The sequence below is a fragment of the Lontra canadensis genome, unplaced genomic scaffold, assembly GCF_010015895.1.
Source record: "Lontra canadensis isolate GAN:19392208 unplaced genomic scaffold, GSC_riverotter_1.0 scaffold30, whole genome shotgun sequence".
Lineage (NCBI taxonomy): Eukaryota > Metazoa > Chordata > Mammalia > Carnivora > Mustelidae > Lontra > Lontra canadensis.
In genome coordinates this window covers 17,585,094-17,605,198 of record NW_022631024.1, presented here as the reverse complement: position 1 = coordinate 17,605,198, position 20,105 = coordinate 17,585,094, and the positions used below count along the sequence as shown (strand labels likewise).

General features: G+C 52.4%; 1 protein-coding gene across 5 annotated transcripts in view; it reads left to right on the top strand.

The window, feature by feature from the left end:
- TSC1 (TSC complex subunit 1) overlaps nt 1-19,036 on the top strand; it is a 44,144-nt gene extending 25,108 nt beyond the window's left edge. For 4 of the 5 annotated variants that reach the window (XM_032866153.1, XM_032866152.1, XM_032866154.1 and 1 more), the window contains exons 9-23: nt 4,298-4,473; nt 5,809-5,924; nt 6,233-6,344; nt 6,648-6,766; nt 8,560-8,629; nt 9,096-9,200; nt 9,477-10,035; nt 10,991-11,034; nt 11,639-11,805; nt 12,595-12,777; nt 13,637-13,747; nt 14,478-14,600; nt 17,407-17,594; nt 17,680-17,841; nt 18,168-19,036. In XM_032866153.1, the coding sequence (XP_032722044.1) occupies nt 4,298-4,473; nt 5,809-5,924; nt 6,233-6,344; nt 6,648-6,766; nt 8,560-8,629; nt 9,096-9,200; nt 9,477-10,035; nt 10,991-11,034; nt 11,639-11,805; nt 12,595-12,777; nt 13,637-13,747; nt 14,478-14,600; nt 17,407-17,594; nt 17,680-17,841; nt 18,168-18,693 (2,761 nt within the window). In that variant the 3' untranslated portion in view covers nt 18,694-19,036. The remainder of the gene's footprint in view (nt 1-4,297; nt 4,474-5,808; nt 5,925-6,232; nt 6,345-6,647; nt 6,767-8,559; nt 8,630-9,095; nt 9,201-9,476; nt 10,036-10,990; nt 11,035-11,638; nt 11,806-12,594; nt 12,778-13,636; nt 13,748-14,477; nt 14,601-17,406; nt 17,595-17,679; nt 17,842-18,167) is intronic. The other variant, XM_032866156.1, reaches the window with a different exon arrangement.
- Nucleotides 19,037-20,105: the final 1,069 nt, after the last annotated feature.

Sequence of the window (20,105 nt, the reverse complement as noted above, 5' to 3'; positions counted from 1 at the left end):
AGACCTTTCATGGGTCTCTGAGTGCTCCTCTTCATAGCCGCCTGTCTTAGGTTTCATGGATGTGCACATCTTCGAGAATCTGGGAGTTGTTTGTTCCCCATGTAATCCGTACACTGTCGTTCTTTTGAAGTCTTTGAGGTTTTCCGCAAAGATCTGGTAATCTCCGGGTGTCTGGGTAGGGAGACCAAAGAGCAGTCCACAGGGTGGGACTTGTCACCTCTGAGCTTTCCGTGTGCGTGTGTGTGTGTGTGATGTGATATGTGTGTGTGTGTGTGTGTGTGTGTGTGTGTGTGTGTCTGTATGTATCTGGCTGCCGCTGGAGGGAAGAGCCTGGTGGTGAGAGAGGTTAGTGGTCTTGGCATTCAGAATGGACATGGCTCACTTAAATGCTGTCAACTATTTCTGGAATAGCTCAGTCCTGAAAATCTGTTTTACTCTCTTCAGAGAATAGCCCAGATTTCTGCTGCCCAGGACTGTAGAGGTGGGGAGGGGATCTCAGGACCCTGACCCTCAAATAGTTCTCACCCTGTCTTCCCCATGCTAGCTGTCCTCATCTACCTGCTGCTTATCTCCCGTGCCAGAAGTACTTGACGTGTAAACATTTTTTTAGCTTTTTAAGGATCCTGCGGTGTAAGTCAGGTTGACTTTTAGGTTTGAAACAATGGGAGCTTAGGGTTCTGCTTCCTTGGATGTGCTACATAGGTTGCCTCTGGCCCATCTGCTTTCCAGCTTTAGGAGCCTGTAGTGCTGCTCTGTCTTCCCCCTTTCTCCTCCTTCCCATAGGTTTATATTTAAAAACAACCGAATCCAAACTGTAGACTTGGTGGGTTGGGGAGGTTATATAATTGGATGCATATATTCAGTTTGTGATGCTAACTTGGAAGGTTCCAGGCCAGCCTAGAGAGCCTCGCTTCCGGTGGTAGGCAGGGGTCATCTGGCTTTCGAGGAAAGCTCTATCACAAAAGACAAGAGACCAATATAGGGGCGCCTGGGTGGCTCAGTCAGTTAAGCACTTGCCTTTGGCTCAGGTCATGATCCCAGGGTCCTGGGATTGAGTCCCTCCTTGGGCTCCCTGCGCAGCAGGGAGTCTGCTCTTCCCTCTGCCCCTCCCAGCTGCTTGTGCTCTCTCTTTCTCTCAAATAAATAAAATCTTTAAAAAGAGAGAGAGAGAGAGACCAACATAAAGAGGAGGAAAGGGAGCTAGAAAGAAACGTAATACAGAGAGAGGAGGAAAGTATCTGAGTAGCCACTGAGATGGGGCATTTGAGCACACGCAGAGGTCAGAATGCCATGGAGGGAAACATTCAGAGACAGAACCCTTGAAAATGAAAAATGAGGGCTAAAGTCAAGACTTCAACAAAAGAACTAGAAGGTAAAGTTAAGACTATCTCAGCAGAATCAGTGGATAGAGTATTCTGAGCAGAGAAATAAGAGACTTAAAATAATCAGTCCAAGAAGCCAACATTTAAGAAAAAAGAGCTTTAGAGAGGAGAAAACTTTTGTGAAAACATAATAGAAGTAAATTTCCAATACAAGTATGAAAAATACAAAGAAATATAGCAATCAGGATATTGAAGGACACACCTTTCCTGATTGAAGGGGCTTACCTAGCACCCAGCTTCCGTCACATTTACCTCCCATAGACCCCCTTCTCAGCTAACGACTAGGGCATGTGTTCTATCAGAATGCGAGTAGAATCCGGTGAGACTGAGCCCAGGAAGCAAGGGGGACCTGACTTTGGATCGTGGTCACGGGAAGTCTTTGGGTAACACTGCATAGCAGCCCTCAGAACAAACCAGTCTCGGCAGAGTGGGAGAGAGAGGCCTCCAGAAGGGAGCTAGTGCGGCGGGAGGGCAGGGGGAGGATAATTCCAGTAGCTTATTTGCACATCATTATGTAAAAATTATATCAGGCTTTGTTTCAGAGCCGTTGAGTCCGGTTAGGAAGAATTACAATAGAAACACAGAGGACTGAGGACAAGAAACAGAAAAATCCAAACTCCAGAACAAACTAAATCTAACAGAAAAGGAAATCTTGTAGTACACTCTAATCACTGAAAACTAATTTTGAAGAAAACGAAACTATGATACACTCTCTGCTGAGAGCAGGGAGGAGGGAGAAGGAAATTCGGAAGCAGTCTTCGTCCTCGCTGGCCATAGTAGAAGTCTGCAGATGATGGGTACAATCTGTATACAGGAAATTCAGAGCGTAGAGCATATTCTTTCAAAATAATATGCAGGCGGGCACCGGTTCCACCGACAGACCGGAAGCAGCTGCCAAAGTGGTTGAGGGGAAGGACATGGGAGAGACCTTTTTACTGACTCTTTAAACAACCCTATTTCATTAAATGCAAGATGCCACGGAGCCCTTCTATTTTGGGTTCGTCTGAGAAAGAAAAAAATGCCACAAAAACTAACACACAACTAATTAGATATGACTTCCCAGTTTCAGAGACATTAAATGTGAAAAATCCTTTTAAGAACCAAGGAAATAGCGTAAGTCCGATTAAATCAAGACATGTAAATGTATATTCTACTGTGTTGTGAGTCCACTGGATTCTCCAAAAGCAAGGCTCCTGTGTGTACGTAAGCGTCCTGACCCTTGCTGTCCCCTCACCCCTCGCCCCTGGTGCTGGGAGTACCTGGGGAGGCTACTGCCCTTAGCACGCAGGAACCCCGGGCAGTGAGCACCCGCTCAGACCGCAGGGGCGGTGCTGATGCGAAAGGCTTTCCCCCTAGGGATGCTGCCCGTGCCGTGGGGACTCTCTGGTTCTGTATTTGGTATCCCATCGTCACCATCTCAGATCAAGTGGTGCGTTTTCTAGAGCAATTGTATGGAAGCAGATGTTTTGTTGGGGTAAACCCATGGCGTGCCCTTAGTGCAGGGCTGATTTTTCTGTGAAATTTGGAACATGAAAATGAGAGTCTTGCTGGATTCCTGCTTCCTTGGATAACTGGATAACGAAATTACGCCATCTGAAAGTTTATATTGGAGCAGGTACCTGGTGTATTCATTATTAGGGCTTTGTAGACCATTTGGCAAATACTGGAGAGGTAAGAAAGGAAAAGGACATCGCCCATGACTTTCAGTTCTTTTAATTTGAACACTTGGTGTCCTCATCTCTCTCTCTCTTTGTGGGCATATCTCTGAGTAGTTTTGAATCTTTATTCATCGGAGCTCACTACCCTGACCGTCTTAAACCACTGAGTCTTGTAAACATAAGTTTTAAAATCAGCTTTAGGGGGTGCCTGGGTGGCTCTGTCATTAAGTACCTGACTTCAGCTCAGGTCATGATCCCAGGGTACTGGGATCGAGTCCCGCATTGGGCTCTCTGCTCGGCGGGAAGCCTGCTTCTCCCTCTCCTGCTGCCCCTGCTTGTCTTCCCTCTCTTGCGGTGTCTCTCTCTGTCAAATAAATAAATAAAATCTTTAAAAATAAATAAAATAAAATCAACTTTAGGGAAGTATAGTTGACATACAATAAGATTCATCAGTTTGTTCAGTTTTGACAAACATCACACTCACGGTAAAGAATATGTCATATGCCCACAAGGTTCCTCCGTGTCCTTTGTGGTCAGTCTCCTTCCTGACGCTTGGCAGCCAGTGACCTGCTGAGAGCATGCTTTTTAGGATGGTGTAATAATTTTTCTTCTATAGAATATATCCCCTTGGTGTGATTTTGCGTTATTTCTTTTCTTTTTCCTGTGACAAGCTGTGCTGAGTATGGTTGTGTATCTTGCCGTGTGTTGATTTCCACAGGCTTAAATCCTAGAAGTGGAACTGTGGGTCATAGGACAGGAATCTTTGGCTGATTTTAAAAAAATGTCCTTGTGGGCTTTCTTGAGGTTTGAGTCTTTCTGCGCCGTATTGCTGGTCTAGAGATGGAGTAGGACCCCCTCGGCTCTGACAGGAGACCTTAAGTCCCACTGCAGCCACCCAGCAGTTTCCAGGCCTCCCTGGACCTTTGATGACCTTCGGTCTGGGGGAGAAGCTACCCTGGTGACCGGCGTAGCTTGCGCTCTCTTTGGAGGCGCTGCCCAGTTGTTTGTTGACATTTTCGCTTCAGATGAGGTTCTGATAACCTCATGTGCCCAGTTTAAACAGGGGAGGTGGAGGTTTAGAGAATGGATGCCTGATTCTTAATACACCGCACGGTGTAATGCTTGGGCTGGTGGGGTTCTCCCTGTCCGTCGCTAATCCTCGTTCTATGCCTGGCCTTGCGTTCGCGTTCTTGAGAGTTGGGTGTTTGGTTAAATGGATTACAGCTTGCCCTTCTTAACTGTCGTTGCCTCTTCTAGGTGGAAGAGATTAGAAACACACGATGTTGTAATAGAGTGTGCCAAAATCTCTCTGGACCCCGCAGAAGCCTCGTACGAAGACGGCGACTCCGTGTCCCCGCAGGTGTCCGCGCGCTTTCCTCATCGTGCGGCCGATGTGGCCGCCAGCCCTTACGTCGACATGCAGAATAGCTGTGGTAAGAGTGACCTCGGCTTCGTCCCTGGAAAGCATGGCTCATTACATCCACTTAATTTTTCTTTTCCTGGGGTGAGACTCACTGCAGCATCTAGGAACTGTTTCCCAGATGCTGTAAATTAAAATAAGCCTCCAGTTTCTCCTGACTAACCCCTCTTTCAAGTTTAATTCGGAGCCCCACATCTTTGGCCTCCTACGCGACGGTGCGCCAGCGGACCAGGGATGGGTCTTGAACACAGAACGAGGAGTGTGGACCTGAGGGTTCGCCTTCCTGGCTTCACCCTGTTGGGGGTCTTTGTTTCAGATGCTCGCAGTGAGGCCCCCGGGCTGCTGCACTCACGGACACAGTTTGAGTGAATCTGGACAGTTGAGAATTGTTTCTAGAAAAGCCGGGCTTATCTGTAGGTACTACCCATTAGAGGTGTCATCCAGGCTGTGCTTTTTCAAGTTACCCTGAAGCTTAACTTGACATCAGACCTTTCTGAACTCGGGGAGCCTGGATGGCTCTGTTGGTCGAGTGTCCGACTTGATTTCGGCTCAGGTCATGATCTCAGGGTCCTGGGCTTGAGCCGTGAGTTGGGGCCACACTCTGGGGGGAGTCTGCTTGACATTCTTTCCCTCTTCCTCTCCCTCCTTCTCCCCCCTCCCCGCTCGCTCTCGCTCAAATAATCTTTTAATAATCAAATTTTAATAAATAATCTTCTTTTGGGAAAGATTTTATTTATTTATTTGACAGACAGAGATCACATGTAGGCAGAGAAGCAGGCAGAGAGAGAGAGAGGAGGAAGCAGGCTCCCCGCTGAGCAGAGAGCCCGATGCGGGGCTTGATCCCAGGACCCTGAGACCATGTCCTGAGCTGAAAGCAGAGGCTTTAACCCACTGAGCCACCCAAGCGCCCCTAAATAATCTTTTCAAAAGATTTCATTTATTGGACACAGAGCGAGCGACAGAGAGAGAGCAAGCGTAAGCAGGGGGAGTGGCAGGTTGGGGGAGAAGCAGGCTCCCTGCTGAGCAAGGAGCCCGATATGGGGCTTGATCCCACAACCCTGGGATCATGACCTGAGCCGAAGACAGATGCTTAACCGACTGAGCCGCCCAGGCGCCCCAAATAAAGAAAATCTTAAAAACAAAACAAAAGAACAACCTTACTGAACTATTTCCGAAGAGCACTTAAAGAAGCATTTAGGTGTTACTTTGTCCCTAAGACGTCAGGAGTCCCCTCAGTTATTTAAAAAATATGAACATTATCATATGGTTTGGGGGCCGTTTTTTTTTTTTCCCCAGAATAATCTAAAATCGCACACTAATCTCACATGCTCTTTCCCTTTCATTTTAGGGAGTGCTACCTCGACCCCGTATTCCAGCTCTCGGCTGACGTTGTTAAATATGCCCGGGCAGCCACCTCAGACTCTGAGTCCCCCATCGACACGGCTGTTGACTGAGCCGCCACAAGTATGGTGTGAAAGAGTGTGCCTGCTTGCTTCTCTGCGTGCTGGCGAAGCAGAGACCATTGGGGTCGGGAGTTAGCATATGGTTGGGAAGATCTCACCCTGCTCATTTTAGGAGTTATTTTTAAGGATATGTGGTATTAGGAAAGGCGGTTACTGTTGCCACTTGGGTTTCTCTTGGAGTCTAGATTTATACAGTGCATCATAATAAAGTTTTAGTAAGATGCGTTTTTCTGTCCGGTCATGAGTGTAAGCTTTAGGGATGCTTTGGTGTTCCTTTCTCACTGCTGACCTGCCTCATTAACTCCCCAGGCTGCTCTCTGGAGCCCATCTACGGTTTGTGGTATGACCACTCCTCCAACGTCTCCTGGAAATGTCCCACCTGATCTGTCACACCCTTACAGTAAAGTCTTTGGTACAACTGGTATGTACGTCTGAGGTGGGACTCGGGTCGGTTTGGGCCTGCTGTGTGTGACAAGGGACTGTCTCTTAATCCAGCAGTGAGTTTGGGGCTGCTTGCAGCAGTCAGCCTGTGGTTGACAGTTCATACAAAACTTGGGGGTTTTCAGAACCTAGAAAGTGAACCAAAAAAAAAAAAAAAGATGACTCAAGCCGCCTAGAAAGTTCACTCTAGCGGCTTTCTTCCTTATCCCAGGCAGGTTGAAAAGATTGAGAGTTTTCTAATAGGCTTGGTGATGGTGTATATGTTGTCCTTGCCTATGAGCAGGTGTAAAAGGAACCCCTCTGGGAACCCCAGCAACGTCTCCCCCTCCTGCCCCGCTCTGTCACTCGGACGACTACGTGCCCATTTCCCTACGGCCGGCCACAGCCACACCCCCCAAGAAGGTATGTGCCGGCGTGTTTGCGCTCCCTCTGCCCCAAATCGGTGACCCACGTGCGGCCTCCCTTTGGGCACGAATCTCGTTATGTCAGATGGAATTTGGACCGGGTATGTGGTGGGTTTGGATTAGGGCAACTGAATACAGACTCGCCAGCAGCTCTCAGAGTGTTATCTGCTTACCCTGGAGCTCCAGAAGCTTCTCGGGGGACCCAGGAGCTGGACTGCTTTCATAGTAATACTAACCTGCCCTTTCCCCTCTTGACCACGTTGGCGTTTGCACTTGTGGTACAGAGTGATGCGGCGGAGAAGGGCCGGCCCCCAGCGCAGATCAGGGCCGGCACCAAACTGATGCACACCGCCTTCTGTCACGTGTGTCTTCGGTTTGAAAGAACAAAAGATAAAAAAGCCAAAATGCCAGTGCCTTAAGAGTGTTCATGGAAAGGAGTAAGAAGGATTTATTTTAGTATATCGTGACCCCTGAGGACATACCTATTTAATATTCTTTGAGAGAAAATAGGGGATCCATCACAGACCCTGGTGCCATGATGTGAGTTGACGGCTAGACTATCTGCATTTCTCGGGGAGCGCCAGTGTGTTGTGAAGGGACAGCCGACCAATGGCCGATGCTTGTTTAGACCTGGGCTGGGACAGGCTGCTGCTTACGTGACCAGCTGTCACTTCAAAATAAACAATGGACAGTCTTTGCTGCTGGTGGCAAAATTCAGTTTTCAGGTAAAATTAGAGTACAAAAAACCTGATCTCTGTCGCCATGAGCTTGATGGTATCCCCGAGACTTTTGTGAAGAGATTGAAAATTTCTAGGGAGCCTGGTGAATAATCGAGTTTTTGATGTCATGTGGTGAATATTTCCACATTGGGAAGCCCAACAGGGCGAGTCAGGATCTTCTAAGTGTCCGGTTGTGCGATGGTCCAGAGCCGCTGTAGGCAAAAGTGCAGAGCCCAGAGTGCCCCCACGGTCTCGACCACAGCATGAAAGGTGGCGTGGCCTGCTTTCAGATTCCACGTGGTAACCCCTGAGAAATGACTCCTTGTCGAGTCATCAAAGGTTAAGTCTTTCTATAACTACTTAACACTGGGGCTTAGAAGTTCCTTCTCATGCTTTAGCCAGAATAACACAGTGTAGCAGCTTGAGCGCAGAGGCTGGCCTGAGCTTCCGGCTTCCTTCCGTTCCACACGCAGAAGAGGGAGCATGAAGGCAGAAGAGCTTCACTTATCTCACTGACTTCATGTGTGTTGTTTTGGAAACTAGTTATTTTTCATAAGAATTTGTATCATTTATGTTTACACATAATGGATTTATTATTGTTATTATTTTTTAAAGATTTTATTTATTTATTTGAGAGAGACAATGAGAGAGAGCCTGAGAGGCGAGAAGGTCAGAGGGAGAAGCAGACCCCCGTGGAGCTGGGAGCCTGATGTAGGACTTGATCCCGGGACTCTGGGTTCGTGACCTGAGCCAAAGGCAGTTGCTTAACCAACTGAGCCACCCAGGCGCCCTGGATTTATTTTTTTTAAGTGAAGTAGTAAACATTTTTAAAATGTCTGTTTTGATTTCTAGTGTAATAACTGTACTAGAACCACATAAATAAAAGCTCATGGGACTCCTGGTTTTTAAGACTATGAAGGTACTTGAGACCAAACAGTGCTTAAACCACTGAGCCAAATGTTAAACTCTTTTATAAAGCGTTAAAGTTTAGATTTTTAGGATATGTCTCTTACACAAGAGAACACGTACACAATTTTCTGCCTTATGACATAAATGGTACCTGTCTTTTCAGGAAGAGAAAACAGATTCAGCAAGGCCCTGTCTACATAGACAGCACCATCTCCCGAATGACAGAGGATTAGGTAAAGTCTGAGTAACCCTAGACCTTGCTTGTCTCTTCTTGGGTTATGTGTGCAAACAAGGAAATTCGGGACCACCACAAACTGATGAAGGCCAGAGAGAGTGAGGCGTAATTAATTCTAAACACCAACCTAATAATAACATCAAAAAAAGCCTTTAAGTTATTGCCGTGAAGTACCTGTTAACGTGCATTTTGAGCTGGTCAGGTTGTGGTGTGTAGCTGATCTCTCAGATGTTGAGAATGGAGGATTTTATTTTCTGTGGGGTTATGTTTTTCAGTACCTTTAATTAGACTCCCTGCGGTAGCCTCGTGTTCTGGGGCTGCTCCGGGGGGGGCTGGTTCTAGCCTCCTCACCTCACACGGCAGGAAGAACGCTTACGGACGCCGTCCACGCGGGGCGAGCGCTTTCACAGTTGGGGGGTTACCCATGTAGTTCTTTGACGTGAGCTGTTTTCGTTTCTCCTTAGAAGAGCTACCTGGCAGCAAAGGTTCTGTCACTCTAAGTGACCTTCCAGGGTTTTTAGGAGACCTCGCCTCCGAAGAGGACAGCATCGAGAAAGCTAAAGAAGAAGGTAGTGTGTGGGGTTCTGGGCTCGTACAAGATTACTGCGAGATGGTAAAACTCTCCTGGCGCCCTGAAACCGGGGCTGAGTGTCAACTCTCCCAGGCTTGCTTGGTTTTTCTTCTCTCGGGGGAAGGAGGTGGGCGGTGTATTCTGGGTCCTATGCCAGGGAAAGGGGTGGCCCTTTAAGTGTCGCACCGCGTGGCAGCACACAGCCCTGCATGGCCTGGCCTTACCCAGGTGGCCCGTTTACAGTGCTGGCTCTCGTCTCCCTCCCTCCTCTCAGCGGCGATCTCTAAAGAACTGTGCGAGATCACGACGGCCGAGACCGAGCCCCTGGTTCCTCGAGGAGGCTTTGACTCTCCCTTCTACCAGGACAATCTCCCGGGCTGTCCTCGCAAGAACCATTCGGCCACCTCTGGCGCTCAGGGCGCCAGTGTGAACCCTGAGCCTTTAAACTCCTCCCTGGACAAGTGTGGGCCTGACACACCAAAGCAAGCCTTTACTCCCATAGACCCGCCCTGCGGAGGCACCGCCGAGAGCCCTGCCGGGCACAGGGAGCGCCAGACTTCGCTGGAGACCAGCATCCTCACTCCCAGCCCTTGTAAAATTCCGCCTCAGAGGGGAGTGGGGTTTGGAAGTGGGCAGCCTCCCCCTTACGATCATCTTTTTGAGGTGGCATTGCCAAAGACCGCCCATCATTTTGTCAGCAAGAAGACCAAGGAACTGTTAAAGAAAGCAAAAGGAAACGCAGAGGAAGACTATCCGCCCTCGACCTCCCCCGCGGAAGTCCTAGACAGGCTGGTCCAGCAGGGAGCGGACGCACACAGCAAGGAGCTGAGCAAGTAAGGCCCCGCCGCGGCGTCCCTTCCCCTCGCCGTGCCCGCGGCAGGAGGCTCGACGAGAGCAGGAGGGGAGTGGGACTCGTGCTCTGTGCTCATGGCGGTTGCCGGCTGCCCTCTGTCCTTCCAGCCCATGCCTTTGCCCGTGTGCGGCCGCCAGCCCCAGGGCGGCTGTCCTGCAAGGGCGCTTGGGTGAGCTCCCCCGGGGGCTGCCCTGCGGGGCTGTGTGCTCTGAGATCATGGGGGGGTCTGGTATCCAGGTGACCTAGGAATCCCTGTCCCGGTGTGTCCTCCTCTGGCCGTAGGTAATGCGGCTCCTCTGATGGAAAGCAAGTCACTGGTTTCAGGGCGACCCCTCCCGCACGCCTGCGCTCGCACACAGGCTAGCCTCCAAGAGGCCTGAGCCGCTGTCCCCATCCTTCCTCTACAGCCCTTTTCAACGGTTATCAAGGAGGGGGGCGAGGGAATCACCAGTTCCAGGGTTCGAGTCCTTGGCTCTTGCTAAACAAGGTCTTGGTTTTAATTTTTCTTCAACGTCATGATCTTAGGTGGAATTTGACAGAGATTTCTCTTGTTGAATGAGATTTGGTGTAATGGGCTCAGGTACATGGCACCTCAGGTACACGGCTCAGGTACACGGCACATTGAGTAGAAAGTAGCTGGCAGTATGTTGGGGCGCTCCGTCGCCTTGGAGAGCCGAGCAGAGATCGGCCATGGCGCGAGCTCCAAGGGAGGGCGTCCGCACCCGGGGGAGCCCGTTGTGCTTGGTGGGCGTGCCGGTCCTCGCCCGATGCGCACTGCCGCCTCGGACACCCTGGGGACCTGGGGATTGAAGCTTCATTAGGCCGTTGCTGCTTTTGATCGCAAGGAAGCGATCCAGCCTTGCGGCAATGAACAGCCCCGAGAAGGCTGTCCGGGTGAGCTCCGTAACTTTGTCCCCCCGCACCTTTCTTCCTAGGTTGTCCTTACCCAGCAAGTCTGTCGACTGGACCCACTTTGGAGGTAAAGTTGTTACTTGCACTCCAGACCAGCCCGCGTGGATCCTGCGTGCTTGTCGCCTTTTCTGTCCTCGGAGGAGGCGTGCCCTGTAGGAACAGGTCCCCCTTGGCTGCTGCTCCAGCCAGCGTATCTCCTTGGCCCCTAATACCTCAGACGTTGCAAAGCTAGCATTTTCTACTTCTGGAAAGTGGCACGTAGCAGGTGCTCGAGGCTGGAATTGCAGAAAGCGCCGACCTCGAGCTCGGCTTTCATAGGAAGAGCCCAGTGAGGTCAGGAGCTGGGCCTGGTGGAGGACCCAGCATGGGGGGAAGGAGGGCGCCTCGAAGAGCCGTACGTATGGTTTGGGTCTGCGGGGAGGAGTCCGGAAGCTCTCAGGAGTCCTCCCACCTTCTAGCATTTTGTGCTTCTTCAGAGGGCAGCCGGTAGTCAGGCCTCCTCCCCTCTCCTGACGCGCGACCGTCGCTGAGACACAGGCGGCCTTTGCCGAGGGAGCGGGGGACTTGTAGCTGCGAGAAGCGTGTTTTGGAAGCTGGGTGACCGGGGCGGGCTCTTGATGGAACCGTCTGTAAAAGGCCTCTCTGCCACCCTCCCTCTGCTTTAAAATCAGGCTCTCCTCCCTCAGATGAGATCCGCACCCTCCGTAACCAGCTGCTCTTACTGCACAACCAGTTACTGTATGAACGTTTCAAGAGGCAGCAGCACGCACTCCGGAACAGGCGGCTCCTCCGCAAGGCGGTCAAGGCGGCGGCCCTGGAGGAGCACAACGCGGCCATGGTGAGCCCCCCGGGCCCACGGGCAGGGCGCGCCTCGGGCTCTGGGGTTCGTGTGGGCGCCATCTTCTGGAAGGAGCGGCTGCCGGCTCAGGCCCCAGGTGTCCAGCCCCGGCTCCGCGCGCCGCCATGGCTCAGGGTGGTCGCTCGGTCTCTGAGGGGTGACCGAATGGCCCTGGTGGGACAGGTGGCTTCCGTGTGTACTTGTGATCGCCTGCGACAGTCACAGAGTCAGAGGCGCGATTTTCTTCCTCCAAATGTGAAACCAGCTCTCCTGAAGCTGTTTTGTGACAAAAATCTTACAGCACCGGGGGGAGCCAGTCGGACCGAGGGGCTCTGCCGCTCCTCCCCTCAGGGAAGTCGCTCAGCCTCCGCAGCCTCTGTTACCCGTTCCGCGAAATGGGGCGGCGAACCGCAGCAGCCACTTTGCAGCCGTGCTGCCTGAGGAGGTCCCGGGACTCCGTGCTCACCGCCGGTGTGGCAGCCGGTGTTAGGGACCTGGCTGCTTGGTGTTTTATTAGAGGTCTTGGGCCAGCGCTGGCGGTTAGGACTTTGGAAGATGTTGGGAGTAGCTGGCGCCTGAGACAGGTTCTTCCAGCGGCTCCCGATCCCTGTGCCGCTGGCAGCTTGGTGGCCCTGGCCTGCAAGTCTGGCTGGATAGTCGCGAGCTGGTGCTGCGGTGCCTGTGGTTAAAGCTTCAGGGCGGCGTGTGGCCGTCGGCACTGGTGGCACGGGCGCCTCACCGCCCCTGTCGGGAGGCAGCTAAAATGATCACGTCTTTGCTCTCCGCTAGAAAGACCAGTTGAAGTTGCAAGAGAAGGACATCCAGATCTGGAAGGTCAGCGTGCAGAAGGAGCAGGCCCGGTGCAGCCAGCTGCAGGAGCAGCGAGACACGATGGTGGCCCAGCTGCACAGCCAGATCCGACAGCTGCAGCATGACCGCGAGGAGTTCTACAACCAGAGCCAGGAGCTGCAGGTACAGGCGGCGGCCCCAGGCCCGGGCGGCTGGGACCGGGCACGGAGGCGCCTCGCTCAGCCCAATGGACAGGAAGGGCTTTTCTCTCTGATGCGGCGGCGCATAGACGGCATCTTGGGCCGAGGTTCCCCCGCCAGCTCAGGTCGTACGCAGCCCCTGTGGCATTTTGGTCACTTCCCTGGCATTCCAAGGCAAAAAGAAACCCTTGACTGTTGTGCTTTTAAGCACATCTGAACAACTTCGTCCTTACGCCCCGACAACCCAGCAGCTATTTGAGGACAGTAGACCCAAGTTTACGTTGTTGTAGATTTTGTTTTTAAACGACCACCATGACTCACCAGTGCTGTGTGTGTGTCCCTGTTGGGCACCGCAGAGGCTCAGACCTTGGAGTCACACTGGCCACCGACGCCCTCTTTTCCCATTTCACGCCGGTATTCACACGGTGCTTTGTATTCCCGCAAACCCCAGATCCCTGATTCGCAGACGTGCCCACATCCCCTGCCCTCGCTAGCACGTGTGCTACCCCGCTCTTCTGCCTCCAGCATGCAGTTCACACAACGAGCGGCAGATGTCGCTGTGTTTCCCTCAGACACTTCACACCTCTGCCCCAGCCCTGTGGGTTGGCTTGGTTTGGGGACTGTGGATCTAAGAGCTTCTTGTTCTTCTGCTAAACGAATCAGGAACTCAGAAATCAGCCATAACTTGATTTTTAAAACTAAGAAACTAAATCCTAGTGACCCAAGAATAGTGGAGCAGCTGCGAAGCTGGGCTCCCCCACTTGTCTGCGGGCCGACGGCCGGGTGGGGTGGTGCCCTGGCCGGAGGCGGTGGGTGACTTGCTGGCGCGTCTCTCCGGGCAGACGAAGCTGGAGGACTGCAGGAACATGATCGCGGAGCTGCGTCTGGAACTGAAGAAGGCCAACAGCAAGGTGTGTCACACCGAGCTGCTGCTCAGTCAGGTGTCCCAGAAGGTAAGCCGCGGGGCAGGCTGCGTCTCCTCTCACGCCTCTAACTGACGTTCTTCCTCCAGACGGGGTGAGGCCGTTATCTGCGTACCTCCAGCTGGGGTTCCCGCCCGGGAGCGAAGCAGCCTTCCCTCCCCCACCCCCGCGCCCTGGGGGCAAGGGGCAATGTGTGGAGGCACTTTTGGTGCTACTGGCATCACGTGGGCAGGGACCTGGGTGCTGCGACCCGCCCCACGATGCACAGGACAGGTTCCGCAGTGGAGAAGCACCTGGCCTGTCCCCGGGCCTGTTTGTGCCCCTGGGAACCCTCTCTTAGATCCTCGTGTACATAAACGTGGGGAGTTTGCTCACAAAATGCTCCTGAGCTAGGGTCCCTCCCATTTTGGGATTCACCACACTCTGTACAGTTTATGTACGAGCAAGTGCGTCTTCCTGGGCTTTAACCCTGGGCTCTTTTCCCTGCAGTGAAGGTCACACTCGCCCATCCTCCGCAGGCATCCTGTGGGTGGCCCCTTTGAGGTAGCGGCTCTCCACTGCTTCCCCTTTGCTCAGCGCCGTTTTGAAGTTGCCGTGGGACGCCTTCCTCCCTGCTAGCCGTTGTGTTAGGGGATTTGAAACCGTGGGAGTTCATTGTTCCCTAGCACTAACACCGGAGTTGCAAGCCGGCCCCTGTGTACGCCCACCGGCCAGATGTGGGTTACGGGGGCGCTCACGTTGCCCGCCCTGTTTTGGTTAGCTCTCGAACAGTGAGTCGGTCCAGCAGCAGATGGAGTTCTTGAACCGCCAGCTCTTGGTCCTTGGGGAGGTCAACGAGTTGTATCTGGAACAACTGCAGAGCAAGCACTCAGACACCACAAAGGTATGTGGGGGCTCGGGGAGCCACGCCTGGGGGGCGGGGAGCCCATAGGACCCAGGCAGCAGGTCTGCGGCCACACGGCATGGTCGCGGCTCTGCGGACGAGCCCTCCTCTGCCGTCGTGCGAGCTTGTTTCCCCCAGTTGGCTGGCTTTGCAATGAAGTCAGGGTAAGTGAAAGTGCCGCATGGTAATTGGTACAGAGTAGCTGATAAAGGGTTTGTCTTCTCTCACCAGTGCCCGCTTTGAGAGAGGGAGAAAGAGAGAGAGAAAGAAACAAAAAAAAGGATAGGAAGCCAGTTCTGTTGAACATAACGCTCGGGACTGTGGGTATATACTGGTATACATATTTTTTCTTCCTTTTAATGTTGAATTTAATTTCAGCAGATGGCGGTTCAGTCCTGGCAACAAGGCCAGTATTGGCATGATCTTACACTAATTAGTGTCTCACCAATGGTGTTGAGGCAGAAGTTTTATGTCACTTTATAAATAGCCTCGGGTAATGTTAGTGAATGAGCTGGGAATGAGTTGGGTTGGAATTCTAATAGTAAATGCTCAGATGCCTCCTGTCACTAACTTCTCCATCACACACAGGCTTACTTTTTAGGATTTCTTGGGTTTGTGCTTTGTAAAGCTTTTTTGGCCAAATGTAGAAAGTAGTCTTAGAAGCAGAGAGATGTAATTTTCATACTAGAGTTACTCCTTATTTCGCAGCTCTTCTCAGCTCTCAGATTCAGACTCCCTTTAGAAGGATGTTAAATGTGGAACTTTCTAGAAACCAGCTAGCCGTCATTTTGGAGGTATAATGGGCTTGGAAAAGAACGAGGGGAAAAGAGACCTAAGAGACAGTAGACCCTCTGAAAATGCTGACCGAAATGCGTTCCTGACACCTGCCAAGAGAAGTCAGTTGGGCTGGCCTCTGGCCTGTTGCCTTCGGCTGGAGCACTTGGACTCCTGGGACCTCCCACAGCCACCTGATCTCTCTGGACCCTGTTTCACAGTCCCTACGTGGATGTGATGACCCTGACTTCCAGCAGCTGGGGTGTCTACGGTGATAAGCAGGAACAAAGACGCCACTAACCCACCTTAACAAAAAGAAGTTCGTTACTTCACTTGGCAAGAAGTCCGAAAGCCGGTGGGTTCCGGGCTGGCCCAGTCAGTTTAGGGACAGTATCCAAGAGCCCGGTTCTGAGTGCCTGACTGGCTCGATCCGTAGAGCATGCCCCTGTCTTTTTAGAATTAAAAAAAAAAATTTTTAAGGTTTTGTCTTTTTTTAGTTTTTTAATTTGTTTAAGTGGTGTCTGTACCCCACGTGGGGCTTGAGCTCACAACCTTGAGATCAAGAGTATGGACAGATGGACAGGAGCGTGTGACTCTTGATCTTGGGGTTGTGAGTTTGAGCCCCATGTGGGGCATAGAGATTACTTAAAAAAAAAAAAGCGTCCCGTTTTTTCCACTCTCCTGCACCACTTGGCCTGTCTTAGCAACCTTGTCCTCTGGCTAGCTGTGCCGATGGTTGCAAGGTGTGAGCCACAGGAATGGCAGTCACGGGTAGACAGACACCACGATCTCCCCCAGAAGAGGAGAGGTCGCTTCCTGCGGGTCTCTCAGTGAGGAAACTTTGCCAGGAACCCTCCACCAGACTTCCCACCCTTGCTGTTGGCCAGGATTGTGTCTTGTGTCTATCCCTAGCTCAATCATTGCCTTGGACCTGTCAGAATTTGCCCTTGGACCTGGAGTCAGGCTTCCTCTTGTTCAGTCAAGTGGGGAGGCAGGGCGGTACCGGAGAATCCGCTTGGGCATGGCGGGTAGGTGTGGGGTAGGACGTCCTGCGGTGGTTGTGAGGGTTCGTGGAGGCGCATGGATGTTCCTAGTCCGGTGGTCGGCTTGGTTCTCCATAAAGAACTACTGTCACTGATGACAGAGGCTGGTTCGCCTCACCTGTGCTGAAGTCTGGAGCCCTCGGGCACGGCTAGAACGGCCATGATCCCATGATCGGTGCCCAGTCCCGAGTTTCAGTCTGTGGAGTTCCACTCCAGGAAAGCAGTCACTGGTTGTCTTCGAGGCAGGGACACCCCCATGGAAGTTCCATATCCTTGCTCCTTGTTTTCTATCCTTTTTTTTTTTTTTTTTTTAAAGATTTTATTTAGTTAGTTGAGTTGCTCTGGGTTCAGCTGGCTTGGTCTGTCGGCAGGCAGCCATCTGCCTGGCGTGATCTGCAGGCCTTCGGGGTGCCCGAGCGAGCCAGTCCCACTGCGCCGCGCCCGCTGCCTTTCCCTCAGTCGGTGTGTGGGGAGAAGAGCCTGACAGACGACAAATCAGCTGCGACCCCACTACGTTGAAAGAAGCGGATATCGGGGTACCTTCATCTGGCATCTGTGAATGTCACATTGACGTAGTTGATCCTCCCGTTCACGTGTTTTTTATAAAGTCTATTTTTGAAATCTTTTTCTTACTGATACATAAACTGTAAGTTTATTAAAAACTTAGAGATATAAAATGTATTTTAAGTCACTCTTCTCCTGGCGTTGGACTTAACAGCGCTTCCGGTTTTTTGCCCTTACCACGTGATACGGTGATACATTTTTGTGCAAAATGCCTAGTCATGTTTCAGATGATTTCCTCAGGGGCGGATTTCAAGGAAGGGCTACTAGATTAATACTTCTTGCCAGCTTCTTTGCAGCAAGTTGTAGCACCTCAGATTTCCAGCAGCAGTGCCCCAAAGCGCCTTCTTCGTGTGCAGAGCCTTGCTTTCGCACAACGGAGGTAGCACGCTTGTTTCTTCGGGGACTAACTCCAGCCCCTCTTGTAGGAGGTGGAGATGATGAAAGCTGCGTGTCGGAAAGAACTAGAAAAAAACAGAAGCCACGTTCTCCAGCAGAATCAGAGGCTTGATACCTCCCAGAAACGGATTTTGGAACTGGAATCTCACCTGGCCAAGAAAGACCACCTTCTCTTGGAGCAGAAGAAATATTTAGAAGATGTCAAAGTCCAGGCAAGGTAACTTCGGTGGGCACGGGTTTCTGCAGTGATGGTTTCTTTTGTCAGCGGGGCTTCTTATGTCCTGGGGTGGTCTGTGTTTCAGAGGACAGCTGCAGGCGGCAGAGAGCAGGTATGAGGCTCAGAAAAGGATCACCCAAGTGTTTGAATTGGAGATCTTAGATTTATACGGCAGATTGGAGAAGGACGGCCTCCTGAAGAAACTTGAAGAAGAAAAGGCAGAAGCAGCTGAAGCGGCAGAAGAAAGGTAGGAGCAAAGAGGCGGGAGCAGTGACCTTGTCCCCGAGCCACCAGCAGCAGAACAGGGCGTGAGAAACTGTCCCAGGTGGCCTCTCTGGTTCCCTGTCCTTGGCCGTGAATCGCAGGATGTGGTCACAGGAAGTGCTCACACGTGTGATCTCCACGTCCTGTCCCACATTGAGAATCGGTGTCTCTTGCCGAGGCCTCACGCTCGGGTTTTCCTGCTCGAAAGCATAGAGTTCGGTGTCTGCATGAGCCGGCGTAGTCGCACACCTCCCATCCCCACCGGCGCCGCCCACACCGCCCCTCTTCTCCTCCCTGGATTTCTTACAGGCTTGCCTGTTGCAAGGACGGCTGCCCGGATTCTGTAACAGGGCACAACGAAGAGTCATCTGGCTACAACGGCGAGACCAAGCCCCCTCGACCCGGGGGTGGCAGCGCAAGTAGAGGGGCTGGAGGTGGCAGCGGCGGCGGCGGCGGCAGTGAGCTCTCGACCCCGGAGAAACCCCCTAGCCAGAGGGCAGGCCTGTTCAGCAGTCGGTGGGAAACTGCCATGGGAGGGTCCGCCACCAGCATCCCCACGACCGTCGGCTCCCTTCCCAGCTCAAAAAGCTTCCTAGGCATGAAGGCACGAGAGTTATTTCGTAATAAGAGTGAGAGCCAGTGTGATGAAGACGGCGTGACCATCAGTAGCCTTTCTGAGACGCTAAAGACAGAACTGGGCAGAGACCCGGGTGCGGAAGCCAAGACCCCCCTGAACCTCGACGGCCTGCACCCTTCCCCCCCAAACCCGGACAGTGTTGGACAGCTGCACATCATGGACTACAACGAGACTCATCATGAGCACAGTGAAGGATGACGGTCAATCAGTGTTAACTTGCAGGTTGCTGGCTTAGAACAGGAGGTGTGAATGCACGTGCCCAGGCTTTCCTGTTTCCGGGGTCTGGGTGGCTAGCTCACGCGGTGGCAACGGGATGGAGGTCCTTTTGACAGTTGACTGAACGCAGAACGGTTTTTGGATCTGGCATTGAAATGCCTCTTAAGTCCCCCCTCAGCCCGCTCCCCAGCCTGTCTTGTTCACCCGCCAGTGTGGGCTAATCCGAGGGCCAGCTCCTCAGTAGCTTTATTTTCTTCCTTTCCCCGCAATGGTCGCACCCTTTGAACCTGTGCAATATGAGGCCAGATTGAATCTTTGAGTCTAACACACACTCTCTCCTTTCCTGACACTCGGAGAACGGGTCGGCTCTCCGTTAGCCCAGGTAACTGTGGTGTCGCAGGTAAGTCTGGTTCCGTCCCTTTCCGCGGGGGGTAGCTTGTGAAGCTGGTTGACTTCACGTGAGACCTTGTCACTGCTTTTTGGTTCTGAAGCACAGCCCCGGAAGCAGCAGCTCTAGGGAAACAGTGGCTTATTTGCCCATCCGTTCTTCGGCGGTTCTGCTAAGCTTTCTAGAAATTTCTGTGTAAACCGTGTGTTGGTAAGAAGCATCTGGAGCTGGCGCCATGGAGACCGCCCTTCCCCTTTGGGAATGCTCTGTCCCTCCTTCCCCGCTACCTCTTATTTATTTGGTGTTTGCTGGAAAGCTGGGACCGCTCTGACCAGGCTGGCATGGGGATGGTGAAACCCGCTCCCTGCAGGAGGGGAGGGTGGGGGCTGAGCAGTCGCACGAGAAGCCCTTGTGGACGAGGAACTGTCCCTCGGGCAGGGCTGTGCTAACTGAGCCTCGGGGTTCAACTCCCCACCCCGGTCTGCCTGCCTGTCTCCTTTCGTGTTCCCGGGAGCCTCTCGTTTATGTCAGCTTCTTGGCGATGCTGCCGCAGAAAGGCTCTGAAGGTCCAAAGAGTTTCTTCAGCGTTTAAATGACCGTTGCTTCTCAGGCTGCTGGGGCCGCCTTGCTGTTGCTGGTTCTAGACCACCAAAAAGGTAACAGCTTTCTCACGCCAGCCGAACGTTCCGGGGCCAACCCCATGGGGAGCTTGGTGATGCTCTCCTCCCGCACGTTGGTAGTGGCCGAGCCTTCCAGGGCAGAGTCCCGGTGAGCGTTGACAAAGGCGGTCTGACATGCACCCCAGGCTGCCCGCACATGCTCAGGGGAGGGGACCCCAGCGCAGCCTCTGAACACTGGCTCCGGAGGTAGAAGCTAGAAGCCGAAGAGTTGTTGCTTAGTGTCCCAGCTGAGGCCAGGGGAGACTGGTAGGAAAGAGCCGATGAACTTGTTTTTTTTTCTTTTTATTCTTTTAGTTAAAAGTATATGAGGGTTCAGCTGTGGGTGG